This window comes from Tachypleus tridentatus, chromosome 1 (assembly GCF_004210375.1).
Source record: "Tachypleus tridentatus isolate NWPU-2018 chromosome 1, ASM421037v1, whole genome shotgun sequence".
Taxonomy (NCBI): domain Eukaryota; kingdom Metazoa; phylum Arthropoda; class Merostomata; order Xiphosura; family Limulidae; genus Tachypleus; species Tachypleus tridentatus.
Window position 1 is genome coordinate 48,621,872 of NC_134825.1, and position 20,527 is coordinate 48,642,398.

Consider the following 20,527-nt stretch of genomic DNA (forward strand, 5'->3'; position numbering starts at 1 on the left):
CTGTATTTTGATATTGGAGTAGTTGTGAAAATTTATTGTTTGAATTTAACCATGTTGAAACTACAGAAGTATTACATGATGTTGGCATATTACTGATCATTCACGGCAGTTAACTCAACAGAAACAAGAGTATTTTGGTTTAGATATTAAAAATAAATTTATCATTATACAAACATGTATCAGTGAATCAAACCCACTCAACCTACATTTAATAGTGTTTAACAGATTATATATAAGAATGTCATTATATTACTTTTGCAATGAATAATTGGTTTTATTTCAACTACAAAACAACCTGTGAATATAACAGAAAGAGAAACAATGGTTACCCATCTTGCTGGTTTTCTATAGCAGAAAATGCCCTTTATATTTATGTTTGGTTCAGAGTAATGTCTGGTATTGCAGATCTGTCTGTGGGAGTAAGAACAATAGAGAATACCCAGAACAGACATTCACAGCATGTACACTTGTAATTCAATCACTGCTAGAGTGAAACAGCAGTACAAAATAAAGGTACACATCCACTACACTTTATTACTGGTTTTTATTGGACCTAATATCAAATGATTATACTATCAAATGATTATAGCATAATAAGTCATGTTTGATACATCTCTACAGTTTTGCCCACATTGCCTTATCAGAAGTTAATTTTAAGAATTTTGTATGTTAACAGAATTATAACAAACACATAAATCAACAAGAAACATCTTCCAAACCATAGCTTATGTGAAAAGAACATAATCATGTTAAGGCTTCATTATATTAGTCTTACTTGTGCATCGTTTTAATGGTGATCAGTTAAAAACAGATGCATGTTGTAAAGCAAAAAGTGTACCACAAACTTGGAATGTAATTTAGAAAGAAACATATAAATTACAGTTTTAAATGTTACATTTGAGAAAAACTATGATAGAGTATTAATATTTACATGGTATATATATGTACAAAAAAAATTTCATTTCTTAAATATTTGCAATAACAAAAATTGCATTAAAGATATTTTTGTCTACAGGTTTGTAATCTTTTCATCTGCCTTAAGTATCTGTAATTCAACAGCTGTAAAGCATACATATTAACATTATTTATTTAAAAAAGTAGATCAAATTTAAAAATAATAATGAATATTAAATAAACATTTTTTCAAATATCATTTAAATTTGAAACATATTTTCTTTATATAAACTACAGAAATAAAGTAACAATTACTTAACGCTACAAAATTAAACCAAGCACAGTTAATCCAACCAAACTGATCATTTAATAAGATTAAAACAGGATCTGTATGCATTGCTGTATATAGGTTTTACAAAACTATGCAATTTTAAATCTATAAAGTTTTCAGCTTGTTACAGATTGTTTATCATGACTCTTGTTTCTTTCATCTAAATTTTCTTTGACAGTTTCCAGATTGTTTCTGTCAGCGTCAAGCTCATCTCTGTCAATGTCCGGCCCATCTTTGTCAGTGTCCAGTTCATTTATCTCTTTCTCTTGTTCATCTATATGCACATCCAAATAATAGAAAAATTCATGAAAACAAACTGTCATTAACACCATTATGAAAATACTTAAATACTGTAATTTTAAACCAAACAAACACTGACATACAAAAAAACCTACAAACTGTTTCTAAGATGCAAGATTTATGTTAGTAAAAGATAATCATTGTAGAATAAAAAGCTGACCCAGTACATATTTTTTATTAGAAGAACGACATAGTCAAATTGTGTCAAAAACTAAGTTAATATTTCATCTGACATATGACAAAAAGAAGTAACGTTTTTCTTTCTTCACTGAAATTTAACAAATCAGTAATGGGTATTTCATATAAAAAGTAAACTTATGCACCTTTATTTCCTGTGGAAAGTTCTTCAGCAAGGAAAGCATCAAGCGCTGACTGATCCACATCATTATTTTCCAACTCCACATCCTCCAGCCCTAGAGAATGTCCGACATTACCAGTGTTTGATAATCCTTTAGAAAATGAAAGAAAAACAGCTGAAATATAAAATGTTTCTTGATATACACTATAAACTATTGAATATAAGTGTCTCATCATTAAGCTAAAAAACTTGGTCACAAAACATTCAATCACACTCTTACATTCCAAATAACAACATCCTGAGTGGATTATTTTGTATTTACATCAACTTAATTTTATTGTAGTATTGTAAATATTAGTACTTTTAGTTTTTTCTTGTACCAAGTAATAGATTAATTACAAATAATATAGAAACAGATCATGCAATTATCCATATTGATGCTTTTTTTGGTTAACGAGTAGGATAATTAGAGATAACTAACCTCCTATCCAAGTTACTGCAATAAAACCATGGTTCTTACCAAATACTAGTTCTCTTGGTTTCAGGTTAAGGTTGTATCAACAGCCCAGGATATTTTAGAAATATTTTGTACATATATTTATACTATAAGCTAATACTGATACTTCTATAACTAAAATCTAATTGAAACATTATTTAATAAATATTTTAAGATAATAATTATAAATGTATAAAGTGAGTATGGTAGATATTTGGCTTTTAGGCTATTATTATGGTACAACAAAGATCAAATTTAATATGTAACTGGTATGAGTGTGTGTTTGTTGAAAACGGTAAACAAATAAGACTGGTATAGACTTACCAGTATCAAAAGTAATTATAAATCAGTATGGAATGTTTTTTTTTAAAAGAAACTAGTACTAACTTGTTCTTGAAAATAAAATAAAAATGTCCTTCAGTACTGTATTATGTCATATCTTCATTGTAAAATTCCTCAAGAACAAATACTTTATTATAATAGTTTGGGTTCTAATTTTACAGAAGTTATTTAAAAAAGATAACAACATACTTTCAACATGACCATGGATCTTGTAGTGTTGCATTTCTTCTTCAAAAGCTTCTCGGAAGGCTTCTTGTCTTTCTTTCAAAACTTTCTGCTGTCTCATCTCAAATTCTTGAACCTTCTTGGAATGCTCCTGAGCAAGTTTAACTGGTAAATAGTTAACAGTTACTAAAGTTATATTAACTCATATATATATTTACTATGATAAAGATACCTCTAAAATTCAAAACTATAACAACTTCAGAGTTATAGGTACTATTAGTTCATAAAATATAACCTAAAACTGTTAGTAATGTAATAATTTCTTTATTGAAAAAATGGAATAACTAATAGCTTTTGTAATTAAAAGAACCGTTTATTTCAACATTACAATTTGAAATAGCAGACAGCATTTTAAGACTATTTGTTGGTCTTGTATTTTAATCATTATTATTATTATTTCTGTCATTATACAAGCAAAATTAAAAAAACTTCACTGACAATTAATATTTCATTTTTTTGTGAATTAAAATAACAAAGTTTTAATTTTACAAAGGGATACCACAGAAAGTTTTGAACTCATCACATTCAAAGTAGAATACAAAAAAAACCCAAAAAAATGTATACTGAAAATCCTATGAAGTCCTTCAGGATGAAGGATACAAATAAAAATCATAATGACAATGCTAATATTTCAAAGTTCAACCTTAATCTTAACTAGTCAATATAGATTTCAGCATGAAAATGACATTTATCCCAGCTTAACCAGAATCCATTCTTCAACCACTGATCAACCAGAGAGAAAGGTTCTGGTTAGGAGAGAAATATATTTTGATGAGAAAAAAAACAACCTCATCATTACTTAAGATCAAAAATGTATAAAAGACACAAAATTAAAGTACACATTTCTGACTGCTCACCCTTTCCAGATCAGTTAGGATATCAGTGATATTCCTGGATTTTCTCCTTCTCACAGTAAAAACACTTTGCCAAATTCCATGAAACTTATATAATTATCTTACTAAATATCTAGTTTTGACTTAAAAAATGAATATTATTTCATTCAGTTTTTTTCTAATTTTTTATATTACAAAATTTTCAAAATTTTGAAGAGTATTTTTAAAAAACATTAAAATATTTTGTTTCTTCTTAGAATATACATTTTTTGATATTGATAAAAAAGATCCATATATTTATACACACACATTCAATCATGTTCAACTTGACTGCATTTAAACTTTGACTGCAGAAGTCACTATTTCTAGATATATATCATAAAAGAAAGACTGCATAAACTCAGATTTTTCATTGCCTAAGACCTGATCTTTAAAAATAAAATCAGATCAGGCTATGAAATAATATCCTTGGTCAAAACCAGTTTGTATCTAACATGTATACTTTTCCATAACATATTTTATTTATGTGCATTGTTTGAATACAATAAACTTAATACTAACATTCTATACATTAGGATATGAGTCACACTTGAGTCATTAAATTATTCTGCCATAACCTACTATAATCTTTTAACTAAATAAGCAATTCTTACAAAGGTATGTCAACTGTAACTTGTTTCTGAGTAAAGAATTGTTGAAATAATGTTAGAAGTAATAATTTTACTTAAAATTTTGAAATTCAATATGCAGGTATACACGTGACATCTAAAAGGTGTTCACCGTCCAGAGAGTGAGTTAACTAACAGTCTTACTGTAATGATTCACAACATTTTCTACTCTCAAATCAAATTTTTGTGTTAGATAAAATGTTTTTTCACTCTTTCACTTATTTGATACAAGTTTCTTAAAACTAAAATGCTTCAATCTGAAATATATTATTTAACATTAAAATCTTACACTACACTAAAATATAATAAATGTAAGATTTAATAACTCACAAGAATATAACTAGCCTACACTGAACTTTGAGAACTGAGACCACTGGATAATTTACATATTATCTATAGCCTTCTCTTTGAATAAGGTAATCAGATATTATCTCATAAATACATCAAATAAACAAAAACACCATTAAAAAAAAGGAATGATTGGATGACTTCTTCAGTAAAAAAAACACAAAATTAATAAAATCAACCAACTAAATACTAATATAAAACATATAGAAGGGAACCAGTTTTAAACAAAAATAACTAAATGTAATTAAAAACCTGTATAGAATCTTCACTAAAATCAACATTGTTTGGATTGAGTTTGTCACGGCTAGCCTGTTTCACATGATTTTCAAAAGGAAATTCCCACATCCCCATTTCTTGGACTATTTAAGTGAAGGCAAATGTATATAAAAAAAATCATAGAAAAGCATTTAAAGAAAAAATACTTGAAATCTAACTAAGAATATTGTATCTTAAAATGAAAGAAAATATTATAATTCTTTATCTAATACTATGTTCCACTTAATTTAACCTTTAAGTTCTTCAAATGCTGCCAACTTCTTTTCTTTATACAAAGCCAACTGAAATCGGTGGTCAAGCTGTTTCTCCTGGAGAGTTTGTGTTTCTAAAACATTCTCTAGATTCAACAGTGAGGATTCCACTTCTTCAAATAATCCTTGTAACTCACCTACCATAAAATTAATATAATAATCCTTAATACGTACTTACTTAACAACAAACAAATTCTTGTAACTTATTTTTAATAAATAATTACGAGTGCTAGTAATTCACTTTTACAAAATACTCAGCATTTTGTATGTATATGTATCGATAGTATATGTATCAACAAACTAGAAAACATATAATTAAACCACTGTACAAGCCAATTAGAGAGGAAAAAAAGCTATAATCTAGGTAATTTTTTAATTAAAATTCTAAAGGTAACTGTTAAAAATATAATTTGGAAACAAAAGTTCATCTGTTGGGGTTGTACTTAGCTAAACCAATTTTTTTCTCACAATCAGTTCAAAACAGCTCTTTCCATGGTACAGTCATTCACTTGATTAAAAATTATGTTCTTAAAGATGAAAATATTTAAAATGTTTACAAAGACATTTTGTAAGCAATTTGTCTAATATTAATCCAATACATCTTAATTTGAGACCATGAGTTTCAGTTTTGAAAATGTTTGCTGTTAAATTTCTAAAATTCTGTTTACAAGTTGTTTATTAACTGAGTTCTGAGCTCTCTCTTAATTAATGCAAAAGTATGGATGAAAAATTCAAACACCTGAAAAAGGTCATTCTGATGTTAACAAGTGCATAAATAGAATTTACCAATTAAAACCTTTGAACTGATTGGGTGAGTAATTACTGTAATAACATTGACAGAAATGGTCTTTACTTTTTAAAAAAACTGTAAGAAAGCACATGTTTTTGCTGACAAACTGTATGGCTAGAGAAGAATGTAAACTGAATAAAATACCACAGCTCTGTATGTTCTGTTGAATTTTGACACATTCACTTAATTAATAGCCCACTGTAGCCTTATTTTTAGGTACGTATAAAGTTATATATTTTATCTTACCTGAAAAGTTTAAAATATAAACAGTAATAATCATACTACATGAATTATTTCAAAGTGCATGCATAAATTACTATTCTTCACTTGTGTATACACGTTTCACTGTCTTCACATAAATGGTTAATATAAGCACTTGATAAAAGGTTTACAGGTTTATACAAGTAAACATGACTACTGTCAGTCTATCACAGATTACAGAAAAGTATTTCCACAAACAGAAACAGATACCTATTCTCCCCATTAGATTCATAACACTACTGTGAAGACCAGGAGCAAGGCTGAGTTGGTAATTGAATTGTTTCATCAAATCTTGTTCTTGTCTACAAAACTTGTTCAAATCACTTATAAGACAAGCCACATCCTGTAAAAAAACAAAGTATTTGTTCTAGCTTTTAATACAGTAACTCAATTAAAACATAAACAGCTGAAATCAATAAAATTAGAAGAAAGGATTATTCATTCCTATCATCTTCACTGAATACCAGAGATGGAAAAATGTCTGTTCCAATTCCATAGTATACTATTTGTTGAAACCTGATCCACATGGAGATTAGTTTTGTGATGAAATACAATTCAGCTGGATATTGATTTTGCAATGAACTGGATAATCAGATAGAGCTTCCACCAATGAATTATCTCACAATATTACACATACATAATATGACATGACCTGCACAAACATCACACATGATAGATAATGTAGTACCTAATCTACTGTTGCCTTCTACTAGCTTCTAAACATAGTTGTATTTTCCACAGTATTAAAGAATGGAAGCTCCAGTTGTCATAATATTAACAATACACGTAACTGTTAGATAGTGTAAATAAATATCATGCCTACATAATGTATTGCCACTATCTGCCATATGTGGTCAGCAATGGCAAGAATAGTCCAACCAACAGTTTCAGCAGGGAAATATGAGTGTTAAATAGTGTCTCACACCATTGCTTCCTATATTTACTGAAAGGACAATTACAGCTCACTAATGCAGAACTGTGAATCCTTATTAAATTTTTAAGTGCAAATAATAAAACAAACAGATTAAACCTATACTATAATCAAGTGATAGTTCATAAATGGGGCTCATTTATATATGTATTGCCACACCTACTATTTGATCCAACTAGATATTAGGAAGCAGATAACTCTTATCCAATCAAAACTTCTATCTTCTATTTGCTCCATCCCTAACAGAGACTAGCAGAAGTATATTCACAACAGGGAATAGGAGCACTCTATATTTCTATCTGCCACATATTCAAATTTCTCTTCCTTATCTAAAAAGTCATAACACCAGACAATCACTAACCATTCAGAATGTCACAATTACAAAAATGTGTAATAGCAGATTTCAGAAAATAGTTATCCCCTACTTGAGATTTCATTTCAAGTTTTAAACAATTAAGACTTCATTACCTTTAAATTATAACTTTTAAATCAATTCACTTGTACTGATTTTCTGAATATCTTCTTAAATGTTTGTAAAACAATAATATAAAAATATTTTAAAAGATGGTTTTGTCATCACTGATGTTAACAGTATGTTTTGTGTAAAACTTGTCCTAATATAAAACAGATTCTTGCTTTCTGTTGATATTTATCACACATGTAGACTGATATTTACTAGTCTGTATTATTATTTTATACAGTTTCAAACCCATTTACAATCCTTAGATTATACATCTCTACAATATTTATAAGGTAATAAACTTCAATTCTTAACCAAGCTGAAGGGAAGAAACTAAACCATAGAATTTTCTTAAAACACTAGATTGAAAAGTCAAAAAACTGTAGTCACTTCTATGATTCATCACCTGAGTTGGGGAATTATCATTTAAATTATTTAATGGTTATTTTATGTTAAATGGTGAATAATAAAAGTTCATACCTCAGCAGACTGAGCATTTTCTTCACTGATCCTGTGTAGTTCCTCCCACTGGGTTTTGTAACTGTAAAACCAAATGTCACAACAAGCTTCATTCATGGTTCCATAAAGTGTACAATTATGTATTCTTTAAAACAAAATATCACATTTGTTTTTATCTAAGAAAATTTCAATTAAGTAGCATTACAAATTAAATGCTGGCAAATTTTATCAAGATTCAAATAACAAACTTTGGTAATTAAAACTTAAAAAAAATAAAAGTTTCATACATTTCTGTATCTTAGAGCAATAATTTATCAGTTTTAAAAACTCCAAAAAAGTCAAATCATCTAGATAAATGGTTGAAAGAAAGAACACAAATGTCTAACTTAGTAAAAATGTGTTAGAAAAATGAAGGGAAGGAAATAAAACTTGTGTTAAAAATAAGTGGGTACATTTTCTCATACAAAAAGAAATTAAAAGCCTGGGACAACTGGTCTTGTAATGTACACTTTTGCACAACTGTCTTACTGGCATCTAGTGTTCCAATATGTTCAAAATCAGTGCTTTTCTACTAATTTCTAGGAATTATAATATATAATACATAGGTATACAGAATTACATTGTTGCTCTATAAATTCCTGCAAGACAATTAATTACATTAATTAAGAATGTAATTTCTTAATTATATGAAACCACTTTTAATATTATTATATCTCTGTGAATAAGCTTTTCTACACTCAGTTCATGAGGATCTCCTAATCTTAACAATTCTTATATTTTTGTAGGAATTGTTTTTGTACATTTGACAAAACAAAATTCTCCATTTTACTAAACACTTACACTGAATCAGTACTAAAATGTAACATATAAATTAATGAAGTAGAAATTAAACTGGCTAGAATTAGATTATGTCACATATAAATATATATGAATGTCCTGTGTGAATAAATATATTAAAGTATTTTAATGTAATAGTAAATATACTGTGAAACAAGTTAAAAATATTAATCTGTAGGAATATTAAATTAGCACTTATTATTCAGAATTTCTTTAACAAAATTCTATAAAACTGTTAATTGTGTTCAATTTAGACAAGATAACATGTACAGAAAAACATGTTTTTGAATACTTACTAGTGAAGCAAATCAGCTCCAGAATTCAGACTGACTCCTTTTTTACCACGAACATAAGTTCTTAAAGTAATAAACATATGTGAGAATTTCAGCTAAGCCATTATTAAAACAATAAATTATTAACTACTGATAAAGTATTCACAGCAAGACAAGAAATCACATTACATGTCTGTACATGAAGCAACACATGCTTTTCAACAATATGAACACATTTATAGAATTTCAAATACTCTCTTTTTGTTCCAAATTAAACCAGCTGGATCAAAGTAAAAAATGAAAAGGTGTGGTTGAAATGCCACATAACACAGTCCCAGACTTTCTGACCTAGAAAGCTTTACCAATCACTGAATAATTGTTATGTACAACATGTTATAATAGAGTTATAAACATAGTTTAAAAAATATCATAATCATTAAAAGTGTTTAATGTACTGTACAATGTCATCATTGCTTAATAACTATCAGTATAACCAAATTATAAGATTTTATCATGCAAGATATCACTGTATTATGTATTTTTCAACAATTCAGTGATTATTAATGTCATTTGAAAATGATACTAAAATGTAAAATATTATACATTAACAGTTATTCAGCTGAAGAGAATCAACAGGTCTTAGAATATATTTCTATGACTAAAAACATAGGTTGTAATATAAAAATGTACATCTTTATAGGTTCTTGGTTAGAAAAATATCAAGTTTCTAGCAAATTTCATTGAAAAATGACAAATATTCCAAATTCAACAGCACATGAAATCACAATATTATTAAGACCACGATAGCTTTCTTAAGTTTTCCTAATAGTGAACAATTTACGAGGCTTTTGTTACAGGTTTTGTTCACTATTATAGAGAAAAACCTAATAACCTTTTCAGTAAAAAAGCAAATTCAGAAAATTAAGTGTTTGTTAAAAAAGTGCCCAACTAAACTTGATTACCCAAAAGATGTTTTGAATAATAAAAAATTAATGTTATTTTGCTAACAACAGGTAATATTAAGTCAACAATTATGAAATAAGTGTCATAGATGTTTAATATAACTTAACCAATGCACATTAATACCAATATACAAATTTCCACACAAACCTTAAAATACAAATATTATAATCCTATCGTACAACAGAAAAAAAAAGTGATTTTACATGTAATTTTCTTAACAAGGGCTTATAAAAGTTTATAAGAACATAATAAATTCAAACAATTAGAATTTAAATTACTTATACAAATAAAAAATAATGCTTTATATTTTAACATATATTCACTGACAAAATGATTTTACTTCATTTTATCATAAAAATGTATTACAATCTGTTCAAAAGCAGTTTTGTCAAAGTAAGTTTCCTATATTAAGCATCTACAGATATATCTTTTTACTTACTTGAAATTCTTAGGATCTCCTACAGTTAGGTTCCTTAAGCTGTAAAAAATAAATGACTTAATTTAGTTTAATAACATTTATACATTCAGTCATTTAAACAATTATCAATGAAGATGATTTTATGAAGAAAAGAAGTAAAGCTTAAAAAAATCAGACACATCAAGTGCACCTAAACTAAAGAAAGAAAAATGAAGAAAGACTTACCAGTGGGTTGAAATAGTATTAAAAAATTAAACCAGAAAGTTGGCATGTCAAGACCAAACAAATTAAAAAAACACTAACTTTCTTTTTTTTTTCTGCATAGGGAAAAGGAATTTTCTTATATTTGTTCCCAATATCTCAAAAAAGGTTTAGCTAATGTATGTCTTTGGTTTTGTTTATTAGTGGTTTAATTTTTGTTCCATTTTTTTAATTTTGAGCCATGTCATTGTGGCTGACAGAATGGTTCAAAGTTTGTTTTTTAACATCTTAAAAACTTTGAGCTCAAAGGTGTCATCTCTTGACTGATTTGAGATGTAATTACAGCTTTGAAATTAGGAGATCAAACCCTTTCAATTGATTTCACTACATCCAAGGGCTCTTGGTTTAACTTATTTTGGTACTACCTAAAATAATTTCAATTTGAGGGTAGACTGGTGAAGGTCAAGATGAGTAATAAAATAAAATCAGGTATATGTATACTCTACACTTGGTAGTGTTGGTGCACAAATATATAGCTAATTAACAGCAAAAAAAAAAAAAAAACATCTCAGATTAATTTCTTATGATCCTGCTTAAAAGAATTTCAAGTGCTGCAGCTATTGATGATTCCCTCTTGTTTGGCTTAAAAAGGATTTGTAATGTTATAATCATAAAATTTATTAAGAAACAGAGTATGATCCCACTGCTAGATATACAAAAAATAAGCATCTGAAGTATTTGTATAACATAAAAAGTGAAAACAGTTACTTCTGATGTTTCATCATATACACTCTTATATAAGTTGCCTTACATTACCTAATGCAAACCTAATGATTTCACTTTGTCATTTTAATCTACTTCCACACAAGTTATGCTGGGTCATTTGTTTACTACAGTGTAGTTGTTGAGTAATCACAGATCATGTATTAAATATAGTCACTGTGGGATATAAATCCCTTTAGCAAGATCACTCATGCATGTTTTTTTACATTTTTCAGTAATTAACAACTGATTTTAATGAAAATTTATAACACTGACAATTTTGCTACTTTTCAAAGAATCGTCAATACAGATATTGCTAAAACTGATCTCATAAATTAATATAACTGCAGATAATGCATAACTCTCTATATCCTACCCCAACATAATCTAGCAGAACTAGTAATTCCACTTTTCAAAGTTATAATGTTATTATGTTCCACAATTTTATTATTTCACAATATGGTCATTGCTTAAATATAAATAACACTATGTAACACAAATTTTGTTCCTGGATAGTATGTGTTATTTCTTAATTGCTTATGTTGTGAAAGCACAGAAAATGGCCATTATTCCCTTCAAACTTTGCTTTTGTGACCTGGATAATGAAATTTAGAAATTAACCTATTTTCTATGTAAAAACGGGCAACTTTGCACATTTTCATTTACGCAGTCTGAATAAAACCTATGAATCAAGATTTACATGTATTTATATTAAAGTTATACAAAAATGAACAAATATGTTTAGAAGTGAGTAGTTTTTCAAGACTTCCAACTGTAATGTAAATCAATTTCATGTATCAGCCCCTAAATGTAGTCTCCCATCATGTTTTCATTATACGATCCTTGGTAGTGGCATTCAAAGTCCAGTATATCTTGGTGGAAGAGCTCACCTTGCTCCTCTGAGTATGCTCCCATGTTCTTCTTGAATTTATCAAGATGAGCATCAAGAATATGGACTTTCAGGGATAACCTGAAGCCCATTTTGCTGTAGTTCTTCACCACAGCCTCAACCAGTTCCACATAATATTTGGCCTTGTGATTGCCCAGGAAGCCCCAAACCACTGTGACAAAACTGCCTCAAGCTTTTTTCCCTTCCGACTGAGCTTCTTGGGGAATTCTGTGCACTCCAGGATCTTCTTTATTTGTGGTCCAACGAGTGTGTGTGTGTTTTCTTATAGCAAAGCCACATGGGGCTATCTGCTGAGCCCACCGAGGGGAATCAAACCCCTGATTGTGTGTTGTAAATCCAAAGACATACCGCTGTACTAGCGGAGGGCCTGGTCCAACAAGACACCAGCTTTGACCTTTGCCTCAGACAGCTTAGGGAAGAAGTCTCAAAGGTACATGAAGGCTGCAGACTCCTTATCAAGAACTGTGACAAATTGTTTCATAAGACCCAATTTTATGCACAATTGTGGGAACAACGCCTTCTGGAGGTCCACTAGTGGCTCACACTTGACATTATGCCTCCCAGAGAGAACTCAGTCCGTTGTGGTGTCTCTAATGTCCCAAAGGCAAAGATAACAGGGAAACTTGGTAAAGCCTCCTTGGAGACCCATCAGGAATGCCACCATTCTGAAGTGTCTGATAACCTCCCAGCCATACTCATCATACTTCAAGGCTTCTAGTAAGGTCTTGATGCTGTTGTATTCCTCTTTGAGGTACACTGAATGAGCCAGGGGAAGAGACAGATACCTATTCCCATTATGGAGCAGCAGAGCTTTGAGGCTTCTGGATGAGCTATCAATGAAGAGATGCCATTTGTTCAAGTTACAGGCAATTCCAATTGCCTCATATAAACCAGATACATTGGGGCAGAAGTAGAGCCCATCTTGACAAGTGAAGAAGCTTGAAAAATGTCAGTGATGCTTCCTCTGACTTGCGATTTGCACATTTTCATCTAACAAATCCTACTCCTTGAACCTAGATGTCAAAAGCTCAGCATTTAACTTTGTTAGACCAAGATCTCTGATTAAGTCATTGAGGTCTCTTTGGTTGAGGTAGTATGGGTTTCTCTCACCAGCTGCACCTTTGAACTTGTAATCTGGATCTTCAACGTCTACCTCCTCTTCTGACTTGCTGCTCTCTTCTGAGGATAGCTGCTTTCACTCTGGCAGAGTGGGTACAGGGAGCTCAGGACAGTGTGGAACTAGTGTGATGGATGATGAAAGGTCCAGATACATGATAGCAGATGTATTCTTGCCAGTCCAACATTTGGAAGGGTCCACCATGCAGAAGTAGCAATTGCTTAAGTGGTCAATGGGTTCATGACAAATTCTTGGAATAGCAAACTTCATGGCTCTCTTTTCCCCTCTGTACCTTCCTGCAAAAGAGCAAAATAGAATTGTTATTATGAAGAATAAATTTATTTCATCCACAACTAATGTGTAAGATGTTCATATGTGATATTTTTTCTATACTATTGGAAATTAAAAAAAATATATTTAAATTTTAAAAGGTCTAAAATTTGTTTAATATTAAATCTTACTATTCAAGCAAGCACAAATTGTCCATCTTACCTTCTAGAGTTTTTTTGCAGTGCTCACATGTAAAATAAGGTGCCTGAGGTTTGTCTTGATCCGTGACAGGCATGCCGAAATATGCCTTGTAGGCTTCACACATTTTAGCAGATGCTGTCACAGAGTACTTTTTTGCTCTTGCTTTGATAAATTGGCCACATACATAGCAGACTGCATCTGGAAAATGCTTGCAGCTTCTTGATGCCATCTCTGATAAAATCACATAGATCTATGTGTTCACTTAGGCAGCTAGAACTAAATTGAAGTGGTGAATGGTGATCCCTTATATATATTACTATGGAAAGTTCTAGAAAATTCTTGCAAGTTTTACAACATCCTAGAAAGTTCTTGAAAATTCTTGTAAGTTTGAGAAAATTTCTATGAGCTACTCAGCACTGAATCTATCTGGAATGTTCTGGAAAATGGGTAAGTTTGAAAATTTCATCACCCAGGTCACAAAAGCAAAGTTTGAAGAGAAAAATAGGTCTTTTCCATTTACTTTAGGCATAAGCAATTGGGAAATAACACTTTCTGCCCAGGAACAAGAAAAAGTAAAAATTTTGTTACATATTGTAATCGAAGTTGCATAATCAGTATCAACTGCATAATTAGCATAATATACAATACTCAATCTAAACAACCTTCTTCACTATTCTGGACATATATACTCTTATACATACTTAAGCATTCAACCTTTCAAGATTATCATTTCATTCAGCTCCACAAAGGTAATACTTGTTCAATTATTGTAGTCATTGTTTCAGTGCATTTTGGCTTTAAAATTCAAGAATATGAGTTAAAAGTGATGAAAGTGATTACCTGTTTGTTAAACTATATATTCAACACAATTTAAGTATATTACTTTCTGCTTTTCTTTATTGTCAAACCTTTAGAACAAATTGGACAAAATACAGAGGGTCATAAATACAGATCAGTTGGTCGATATTAATAACAAAAAAACAAATACCTGATAGTACTTGTCTTAACAATCATGAATTAGTATGTTCAGAATTGGTTTCTTTAAATTGCAATATACATAAAGTAATTATACAACAGCTTTTCTGCCAAATATTTTTACAACTGGCAGATGACTAATGAGATTCTTCTGAAATAAAACAATAATTTAATAACAAATATGATCAATGAAAATAAACTTAGTTATTTGAAGGTTCATTAAATCAACAAATTCCATCTCATATTCCAATTCTTAGAAGATTAAATCAAGTATAGTGTAGTAACCTGTGTTCTTTCCATGATGAAATTATTCTGCTAATATAATGACCAAAGTATACACAACATTCAAATTTGGCTTTTCTAGTCTTAAACAATGTTACAACAATTCTCTGTCTTAAATTTAAAATTTATATAATCAAAAATTGTATGCTTTGTTGTTTTTTTTCAGTATGGCAGAGAAATTTTATTTCCTTTATTATACCTGTATCATTTACTTTTCTCACAACACCAAAGTTTTTATCTTTCCAAATTTCTTTACCCCAAGAAAATAACATTTTTCAGTATTTAAAAACATTTCTCACATTTTTATTCAGTCGTTTAAACTGTAAATGTCTTCTTGAATGAATAAACATTACCATTAAAGTCAATTTCTTCAGCATTTATGTATAATTATGAAATTTGAAAAATAATATTAGTCAAAGAAGTTTTCACAAGCATTGGTATTCATAAATAGCATAGTTACTAAAAAAACGTTTGAGACACCATTAGTTATTTTTCCTGAATCAGAAAAAAAAAATACTGATTTGGTAACACTCGTTTTCTTCACAATATACTTTCTTCACATTTTGTACTTTTCTACTAATTCTATTCAAAATAAGCATTTCTAATTATTTGAATTATTTAAGTAATCATAATATTTCCATTATGATTTCTCAATATTTTGTCTTAATTCTAGATTCTTCTTAATTAGTGTCACAACTCATGGAAATAATCAATAATCAAAATTAATATTTCCAATTATAACTATCTTCAATTATTCCAACTATAAAAGTATTATATGAGAATAATCAATTGAGACCAACAATAAATCAATTATCACATTCCACCAATTACTAAGCCCTATTATACCAATGACTTGCTACAAACATTATTATATGCAACATATAATAGCATTAATAGGTCAGAGGAGAGCTCTTGTTTCATCTAAGTCACCTTATTGATTAAATTAAACCAAAAGAAAAAAACAGACCTAAAAACCAGCCATTCTAAATCAAATATTTATGAAGGTTTCATTTAAACCCTTTAAATTAGTTGCATCCACCACATCCAAAAGCAACCCATTCCAGAGTCCAAACACCCTATAAGTAAAGTAAAGCAATCTTTGCTGAAGATACTTTCTTCCCTGTCAAAATTTGTGTCTCACAGTCTTACCATTCTTACGATCAGATATGAAAAAAGATGGCACATCAACACTATCGATTTCCTTAATAACCTTGAACACCTCACTCACATCCCTCCTAACTTTTTTTTCCAGGAGAAAACACGTTCAGATATCTTAAATTAACCTATCCTCATATGGTAATATTTCCATTCCATGTTTCATTCTAGTAGTAGTAGTTATCCCTCTCTGAACCTTTCCAAAAATTCAATACTCTTTCTGAGATTAGAAACCCAAGATTAAACACAATACTCCAGATTTAATCTAAACAATAACCTACACAATAATTTTATAATTTTTTTGGTATATTAATATACAAATAAATATGAAAGTAAACTTTTTTGCTTCTCTATCAGTATAATTAATCTATTTTTCTTAGAAGTTACATTTAATAAAATCCATCACAAAATCAACAGTTTGTTCTTGTTTCTGTCTAACCTTAATTTAAACAGTCTCCCTAATAACTTAAGTGATCTTCCAAATAAATAATTTCCAAAAATCTTAAATGGAGTCACAGTCATTGCAGGTATCTCTTTCTTTACTCTTAATTACATCTCACAAATTTAGCCAGTTTAAATGTTAGCTGAGAGGCTACTCCACAAGTTGCTTATTTACATGTAATCCTTGCACTTTGCTAAAAACTTTGTTCAATGTGACCTTATGATAGAAATTACAAAAGAGCATTTAAAATTTTCTATTCTTAAAGCCCTGAAATGTCACTTTGTATGTAGTTAACAACTATTAAATAGCTGCTGTTTTTAACATTTTGATATTTTCTATTTAAAGGCGAAAATATTGTGCTTTTTTTAAAAATTTTAATTTCCAATTGCTCTTGTATGTTTATGAAGACGCATAAATATTTGAATTGTATAGTGTACAGAATACAATAAAAACATTTGGGTACTTTAAAAATGGTTGGATCATTTACAGTACACACATATAGCAAAATCACTAAATTGTGTATATCAAGTAAAAACAAAATTAAAATAATGTAAAGAAATGATACTTTTTTGTGTCTTCACTATCCAACTTTATATTTTATACAGATTGACCTCATTGCATCCTATAGTTTTAATAGAACAGTTATACTGAAAATTATAGTAAAATAAATACTGTACTTTGCATCTTTGTTATATTATTGTCACTATGACAAAAGCTAAATAGTCAACATAATTATTAAATACCAAAAAGCTATTCAGCCCATCAAGGTTACCACTAAGTTATCAAACTAATCAATCATCTCATCTCATGGCATATATTGTAACAAATATTAATAGAAGTACTACACTACAATGTACAGTTTGTGTGATACAATATAGTACTTGTAATTTTTGTGTTAAAAACTGAATTACAATACTTTTGTAAGTACTTAATACCAGTAATAGTAGCAGTACTAAGTATTAAATTCTCTAATGATAATAGTATTAGTAGCAAAACTACAAATGACACTATTACAGAAACAATAATTTATGCTTGAACATTTTTGTATTTTACCTTGAGGTCAGATCATGTTGAACATTAATAATCTTGTCCTTCAAATTTTCGAACATCATTTTATTTTATTTTTTGGTGTTTGATTTTTATTACACTATGATATAATATCCCTACAAAACCTTGTCGTCAGTTTACACGCTCACCCAAAGATAGTATTGCCATCTACTGGATAACCAAATAACTCACATATTAGGAAATTAAATTTAACTTTCAATACAACGTGCTATGCTACAAAACTAACAACGTTATTTAACATTAATTTACTATCAAATACGCTGTATCTATATACAAGTTATTCGATTAAAAGTTAGGCAGTAAACGTTCTAGTTTAAACAAAAATAATAATAAGGAGCTAAAATCCTGGGGTCAGTCTTACGGTGGACATTGCACAAATAGTCACCATGTAGTTTTGCAAAAAAAAAAATCAGTTAGTATAAATTATCTTCAATAAAGTATGTAGATAAAAGATAGTATCGCCCAATAGAAATTTATTGACTTTTCATTTTATAGACTTAATTGAAGAGAGTGTTTATGGATTTATAGGTGCATTGATAGCCCCATTTCTCAGATTTTATTCGCGTTCCAGGAATTTAATAAAGAATAAAAAAATAGTTTAGTTTATACAATATAATGTGATGTAATGTGTCGTGTAACATTTAAAGATTTATTTCATTTCTACGCAAGGCTCGGCATGGCCAGGTGGATAAGGCACTTAACTCGTAGTCTTAGGGTCGCGGGTGGTGGCTGTATATGACCTAAAGTATTTTTCACATGGCTTGATAATATACTTTGGTATCTGAAAGAGTTGTACAGAGCCACGTTGATTTATTCTTGATGACGGCTGGTAATCACCACCCACCGCCAACTCTTGGGCTACTCTTTTACCAACGAATAGTGGGATTGACCGTACATTATAACGTCCCCACGGCTGAAATAACGGGCATGTTTGGTGTGACCGGGATTCGAACCGCGACCCTTGGATTACGAGTCGAGTGCTTTAAGTATTTATTTTAGTAGAGTAATAACGTGAAGTTAAATCAACGACGGTAAAAGTTGAGGTGTGAAACCTTTTGCAGCATATCTTTCAAGTTTGTTTGTTTTGTGTGTCTTATATTACTAAATTGGTAACAATGCACCTTCTGTTCTTCGTAATATTTAGAAACTGGTCTGAAATTAATATAATAAATATTTTTGACCGTTTGAGTTATCAAGTAAAGCGGCACTGCAGTTCCCGGGATTAAGTTTGTGCAAAAAGTTTCGGATTTTTTCCGAAACCGGCAGGGAGAAAGAAATTTAATAATTTTCGTAAAATTGTAAACATTGTGTGACTTGCTGTCTATCTAAAACTATAAAATGCCGCACATTGATAACGATATAAAACTGGATTTTAAAGATGTTCTTTTACGACCAAAAAGAAGTACTCTTAAAAGTAGAGGTGATGTAAGTAAATGTTTTTTTTTCAATAAAAATGTAGTAAAATTAAAATGTTGAGCAAATACAATTAGTCTTAAGCCAAACTTCTAGTTATTTTCACAAAGTTCTGTATATGTAGTAAAACTCATTCCTCGCAATAAAATAATAGTAACAGAATTTTGTTTGTTGAATTGTGATTCGTTTGCAAGAATGTGTGTACATATGTATTGAAAATATGACCTATTACTAAAATAACCATTGACAGAATATATTTCAGTTTTACTAATTTTAGTGATTATTCATGATTTATGCTAGGTTAGAGTAATTAGTAGATTTATGCAATATAATGACCCTGGTTAGCGCTAAATTTGGTAGTGCCCAGACTTGTTCTAAGATATATATGTTACAGTTATAAACTTGTGGAAATATTTGCTTAGTGATTATGTTGATAGGTAGATGTGAAGAACTATAGTTAACTTCATGTTAGATTAAATATTAAAAAATCGTTTTTACCTAGGTCAACAAAAGTGGATGGAAGTTATGGTTTCACCCCTGTGTGTGTATGTGTGTTCTTGGCAGCAAGGTTTCTCAAAAACAGCTAATGGATTAGGAAACAAGTTGGTATATTCTTGGACTATAGCCCAACTCAGAAATAATTAGTTGTGGATGGTTAAGGTCATAGCAAGGTCACAAAAGCCCCAAACATCCCTATGTGTTAACATGGGGCTGATTTTTCACATTATTTTTGCTCTATAACCTGGTCAAAAGTGATTGGATGAAACTTGTGCCACATGCTGAATATTATTCCTCATTGTCCTGCCAAAAATATTTCTTTTCTGTTGATAATGCTAGAGATATGTAATTTTTAAAGGCCAAATACTATTTATAGTGAAGGTACATGTTTTACTGAGTGTCCTTCTAGTTTAATGTGTTAAATCATTGTAGTGACCTCAAAAATTGAATGGTTTTCTGTCACATCATATTTTCTAGTTCAGAGAAAACTGGCACGTTATTTGATGCTGTTGTATGTATTTTAGAATATCTAGTTATTTTGATAAGAATATAAAAATATTTGTAGATTCCTGATCAAAAT

At 29.6% G+C, this 20,527-nt stretch overlaps 2 protein-coding genes and 1 long non-coding RNA gene across 6 annotated transcripts in view; 2 read left to right on the forward strand and 1 right to left on the reverse strand.

Moving 5' to 3' along the window:
• LOC143249259 (uncharacterized) overlaps positions 1-2,736 on the forward strand; it is a 53,495-nt gene extending 50,759 nt beyond the window's left edge. The window contains exon 2 of the long non-coding RNA XR_013027769.1: positions 1,404-2,736. This is a non-coding gene — a long non-coding RNA (uncharacterized LOC143249259). The remainder of the gene's footprint in view (positions 1-1,403) is intronic.
• On the reverse strand, positions 526-18,185 carry Dysb (dystrobrevin binding protein dysbindin). 2 transcript variants are annotated; one of them, XM_076497202.1, is made up of 9 exons: positions 18,022-18,185; positions 10,675-10,713; positions 9,297-9,356; positions 8,185-8,245; positions 6,524-6,656; positions 5,244-5,399; positions 2,851-2,991; positions 1,849-1,974; positions 526-1,499 (listed from the first exon to the last, which is right to left on the reverse strand). In XM_076497202.1, the coding sequence occupies exons 1-9, from the start codon at positions 18,078-18,080 to the stop codon at positions 1,342-1,344; spliced, it is 933 nt and encodes a 310-aa protein (XP_076353317.1). In that variant the 5' UTR covers positions 18,081-18,185; the 3' UTR covers positions 526-1,341. The 2 variants fall into 2 exon arrangements, with proteins under 2 accessions (XP_076353317.1, XP_076354163.1); XM_076498048.1 differs by lacking the exon at positions 9,297-9,356 and having other exon boundaries at positions 18,022-18,183.
• A 522-nt stretch (positions 18,186-18,707) lies between these two features.
• LOC143249565 (GMP reductase 2-like) overlaps positions 18,708-20,527 on the forward strand; it is a 31,270-nt gene continuing 29,450 nt past the window's right edge. Inside the window, exons 1-2 of one of the 3 annotated variants that reach the window (XM_076500717.1) lie at positions 18,708-19,461; positions 19,952-20,051. Coding sequence is in view for 1 of the 3 variants with exons in the window: in XM_076500059.1 (XP_076356174.1) it covers positions 19,375-19,461 (87 nt within the window). In the remaining 2 variants the exon portion in view is untranslated. Of the gene's footprint in view, positions 19,462-19,951; positions 20,052-20,115; positions 20,329-20,527 lie in introns of those variants that run through there. The other 2 variants (XM_076500059.1, XM_076501493.1) reach the window with 2 other exon arrangements.

What these genes read in the sequence shown, in the direction of transcription:
- Dysb (XM_076497202.1), bottom strand. Translation starts at nt 18,080, where the DNA reads ATGATGTTCGAAAATTTGAAGGACAAGATTATTAATGTTCAACATGAT. An exon ending in GAATCTAATGGGGAGAATAG is followed by an intron (nt 5,400 to 6,523) that starts GTATCTGTTTCT and finishes ATTTTATGGTAG; the next exon opens with GTGAGTTACAAGGATTATTT. An exon ending in GATCCATGGTCATGTTGAAA is followed by an intron (nt 1,975 to 2,850) that starts GTATGTTGTTAT and finishes CATTTTCTAAAG; the next exon opens with GATTATCAAACACTGGTAAT.